Genomic DNA, 5,068 nt, shown 5'->3' on the forward strand with positions numbered 1-5,068 from the left:
CAGTGGCTCTAAGCGGTTTTAGTTACATCTAAACAATTCAAAACAAGATAAATCATTAGCTGAGGTTTCGTTAAGGAAAGATCCAAGCACATTCTTTCAAGAACAGGACTTGGAGGTTTTGTCCTGCTTCCTAACCAGTAAAAATCTGGTTTCCCTAACAGCTTTTAGCAAGTGCTTGCTTCTTCCCTGACCTACCTTTACGTATGTAACTCTATTGACTTACTCAGTATTCAAGCTGGTATAAGGCGGGAAAGGATTGGATGTGTCTAAGAAATACCTGCTGGAAAACTGAAAGTGTCATGGCTAAAATAATTAATGACTAACGAGAATTATGAAAACATAAACTAGATTCAATACTAAACCATATAGGCAGAATCCAAAATTGGCATTGATAGGTAACAGTATTTTTAGAAATGGCTAATCAATGCACAATGCAGATTCAATGTGGCAATGCCTCAGCGTGCTACACTGGTCTTTGCAAATCGGAAATGACACTTCATAATCAATAGTGATTTTGAATGTGGCATTTTTGGCTTTTTACAATAAAAGTAGTAGAGCAGAAAATGATACATTATGCTCAGGAGGAAGCAAAAACAGTAATTCAGTTTCAGCATTCTTCCCAGGGTAGTACCAAGGTTTATGGATTTTCTATTCACAGGTAAGGATTATTTTAATATAAAGTGAGCATCATGTGTCAATTGCTTGATCCATTTTCTCAGAAGATTTCTCACCTTGAGCTATTTGTCCTCCTCAAAAGTACAGGTTTATGAACTGCCTCCCTGATGCACACACTTGCATGTTAAAATTCCTCAGGCATTGCTTTTCATTGATGCCTCTTCTGCTTTCAGAATAAGACATCTATCTTGTTAAAAGCCGTCCTGACGTCATGATCTTAAATCCATACCCCTCATTTCTAACGGACAAAATGTTCTCTGAGCCTCAGCTACCAACCTATAACGTGTACCGTATTCTCCTTGCTGGATCTTCCAGCCGTTGCTAACATACCTTCAGTTTCACTTGATCTGTTTCTCATGCAGTACCATGACCCAGCGATTGAAATTTCTGGTGACAAACAAAACCAATTCTATAATGCTTAATATCCATCCCTTTGTTCTCCAGTTGTTTTCAAAGTTGACAAGTGCTAGCCACCAACCTGACAATATTTCTGTTGTGCTGTTTTCTTTACAGAAACAGATGTGAGGAAGCAGTATGGAGCTCAAGAGAGGAAAGACCTTCATAAAATCCAGTGTGCAACATGAGAAAGTGCCACCAGCACACACAGTTCCTATCAACAAAGATGATACAGGGAAAGACAAAAAGGCAGCTCCGGAGGGAAACCAAAGTGTAGCTGAAGTCCAGCTGGCATGTTTGGCCACACACAAGAACTACAGATTTTCTACCAGAGCAGCAAGGAATGGAGCTGGTGACCACAGCCTGGAAAAATCATCTGGGTCCTCCTACAAACTTGTGAGGAAGAGTAAAACCCATGACTGTGTTACTGAGGCAGACAAAACTGAGCACTGCAGCCCCAGCTGTGAGGAAGGTTTTCCTGGAAAGGGTAAGGGCCGACTTGTCAATAGCATCAGCTTTTCAGGGATGTCCAGCTCCAGCAGTAAGAGGTCACCCCCAGCCAGTCTGCATGCAGCAGTCAGATGATCGATTACAGGAACTTTGTGCCACAGATGCCTTTTGTACCAGCTGTCGCAAAAACCATTCCCAGGAAGAGGATTTCCCTTAAGAGATCTAAGAAAGGGCTCAGAGATATATTTCATATAAAAAAAAATAAACCAGACAGCCTCACATTCCTGGTTGACAAGGACAAGAATCTGTCCTCTCCAGGCTGCAAGAGTGAGTTGTCTGGGCGTCTTGCAAAGTACCTTTTCAAAACTGGAGAAACATTTGCAGCTGATTGCTTGTCACAAGACTGCTCAGACAGTGAACTGCAGTCTGACTCTTCCTATGACTGCTGCAACACCCTGTGTGAAGATGTTGCCTCACTGAAGAGCTTTGACTCCCTCACTGGCTGTGGGGAAATCTTTGCTGATGAGAGCTCTGCTCACCTGGAGCTGGAGAACAGCAAAGAAGTTCTGCTGAGACGAAGCAAGCACAAAGACAGCCCTGTCATGGGCTCTTTCCAAGGGGGTGTGGAGCAGCTGGCCTCTCCTGGCCAGAATGAGACCGTTGAATTTGCAAAGTTTTGGGACAACATCAATAAATCAGTGAGGCTACATCAGAGTGCTCTGTTTGATAAGAAGTTACCGAAGATACCTGGCCCTGACGTGGAAGAGGCTAGAAGCCAGGCTTCTGCATCTGTGACAGACGCCCAAGTCTCACCTGATAAAGATGGTGACAATTCCAAAGAGAGCTCCACAGAAACAGGAACGCCAAAAAGTGACAACCAGGAATCCACATCCACAAGTGATGAAGGCTACTATGATTCATTCTCTCCTGGACAAGATGATGAAATGAAGGAAGCTCAGACCCCTGGGGTCCCAGGTAGATTTCCAAGAGACAGCTACAGCGGAGATGCCCTTTATGAGCTCTTCTATGACCCAAATGAAGTAAAAATAAACCCAGTCCTAGATGATGACTTGTGCACATCTGAAAGCATTTCAGAACAAGCCATTGAAATCCCTTTGTCCATTTACAGCTTTCATGTTGGAGCTGAGGAGAACCTGGCTTCCCAACCAGCTCTAGACATTATCAGCCAGGGATTTTTCCACAGCACATGGAAAGGCAAAGAATGTTTGCTAAAGCTCTGCGATACTGAGCTTTCACTGACCATGGGGATAATAAACTGGCTGCGAAAACACTCAGGACTTGTTTCCTCCCCTGACTCTCTCCAGAGTCCTCAATCACAGCCAGAAAAGTCTAATGATTCATCGATCCCACCCAGCCCCAGTCCAGAGCAGAAAGTGAGCATGGAAGCTCAGCAGGAGAAACCAAGCAAGGAAGAATCTGATACATTTAACCTACGTGTGTCTTTGGATGAAAGCAAACATGCAATCCAGGCCTCTTCAGTAAATGTTGCTGAAAGAGACCACAGCCTGGACTCTTGCCCTAAAACATCTAATCTGGATTTCCAGGGAAGGGAAGGGAGTCACTACAAGGATTCATATACAGTGCCTGGGACTGTGGAAACCACCAGAGCACCAAGTTATGCACCACAATCACAGGCTAATGGAGACAATCTGCAGACATCTTCCACGGAGAATGAGAAGGCAACAATTTCAGAAGGATGTGAGACATCCGGAGATAAAAACCCACTGCCAGAAAAGCTGAACAGAGAGAGTGGCTCCCAGAGCTCTGAAACCCCTTTGTTAGATGATAATAATGAAGTAGAATCATGTTACTCCTACAAGACTGCTGCGACCTCACTCCTGGATCCCCTCAAGAGTGAGGACAGAAATAAACCCATGTATCACCCTCTCCCTATTTCCTGTGACAAACCACTGCAGCCTCTTACTCTCAGACGCTTCCAGAGCTACGTTAGCCCCACACCAATGGAGAACGGCACTAACATAGTGCAGCTCTTAGAGCGCTGTGTAACACAAGTGGCATCACTAAAAATTAGCTATGAAAACAAGCACCTGGAAGACAAATGCATTGGGAATGAAATGAACAATATAATTCGGAAGATGTCTCAGTACAAAAACAAGTTATTGTTGCCAAATGAATGCAACTGCATTGCCCAAAACCCAGAATACTCCAGTATTCCTAGCACAAACCAATACAACTATGAGACAAGTTTCCAGTCCAGCAGTCTATATCATCTGAAGCAAAATGGGGAGCAAATTTGCTCTGAAGATCAGAAAAATAGAGCAAAAATCCTAGATGAGGTCGCTAGAAGCAAGATAAATTTTGAATATGCCCAGCTAAATAATCAAGCGCTCTCCTATTTAAAAGACTTTACATTCGATCTCAGTCCAAATGAGTCTGCCCCTGCAACAACTCTTAGCAGACCGACATTTTTACCTCTCTTTAACTCTGTGTGCTCAGACATACCTGCTGCTTTTCCACAAGCTTCATACAGCAGCACAGTCTCTCTAGGTGACTCGCTGCAGGCTGAGGAGGCCAAGCGGTGCAGCCCAGGACCCTGGAGTTACGCAGAGAGCCCCTGCCAGGGCCTGGCTCTGTCCCCTCATCCAGAGGCAGTGACTCCGGACACAGCAGTGGCAGGGAGGAACCACCAGTGACACACCTGTGTTGAGAAGGTGAGTGGTGCTTAGGGGAAGTCTGAAATTAAATGTGAAATAAGTAACATCTGTTCCCTTTTCACAGGGGCACGCTTATGGCAGCGGTCTGATATATACTCAGGGTTTCTCCATTTTCCAGTTTCATTGTTCTTAACCTTCACTTCAGCGTGGTAGTTAAGAATAATCAGAATTTAAATTACACAATTGCCCAAACCAGGGGCCATGTATAGCAGGTATCACATTCACTGAGTCTTAGAAGTCCCAGGCAAAGGTTGAAGCCGTGTCTTCCACTCAGGTGCAGCAGTTTTCACACCAGCTGAAGCAGGGAAAAATTTTCCTTCTCCCATTCCACGATCTGCCACGTTTAGAACAACACGGTGGATATGGCTGCCTGGCCACAGATTGCTGGTGGCATTTGGCTCAGATTTCTCACTATCAGGTAATAAAGTCCTCTTGCTACATAATGACAGCATAAAAATTATTCCCTGCTTCCTCTCTGGAGTGATAACTGGATATGAGACACAGCTCTCTACCGGAGTCCTGATGTGTGAGCTGCTACGCAGGGGGTCATGCGGGAAAGCCAGACATCTGCAATGTTAAATCACAGGGCAGACAGACCTACCCTGTCCTGCAGTTGCACACAGGCGGTGCGCCCTCAGGCACAAGGGAAAGCCCACAACACTATGTGCTGCTGCTGCTGCTGCTTTGTGTACCAAAAGGATGTTCTTCCTTCTTGCAAGCCTGAGGTCTCTCTCCAGCAGGTGCAGTTGGTCTCTGGCCAAACTGTACTGTGGCGGAGCAAGAGCTGAAGCCAAAGCATGCTCCACGTGCAAGGCTTGACAGGCTTCTCAAGAGAGGGATTATAGCATCTG

The 5,068-nt window shown here is 45.1% G+C and overlaps 1 protein-coding gene across 1 annotated transcript; it reads left to right on the plus strand.

Moving 5' to 3' along the window:
* The first annotated feature begins 1,209 nt into the window (after window positions 1–1,209).
* Window positions 1,210–4,196, plus strand: AMER3 (APC membrane recruitment protein 3). The gene is given in 2 exon segments (XM_009705586.1): window positions 1,210–1,615; window positions 1,618–4,196. Coding segments are annotated over 2 exon segments (2,985 nt in total).
* The last annotated feature ends 872 nt before the right edge of the window (window positions 4,197–5,068 follow it).

The sequence above is a fragment of the Cariama cristata genome, unplaced genomic scaffold, assembly GCF_000690535.1.
Source record: "Cariama cristata isolate BGI_N322 unplaced genomic scaffold, ASM69053v1 scaffold7568, whole genome shotgun sequence".
In the NCBI taxonomy this organism is placed as follows: Eukaryota; Metazoa; Chordata; class Aves; order Cariamiformes; family Cariamidae; genus Cariama; species Cariama cristata.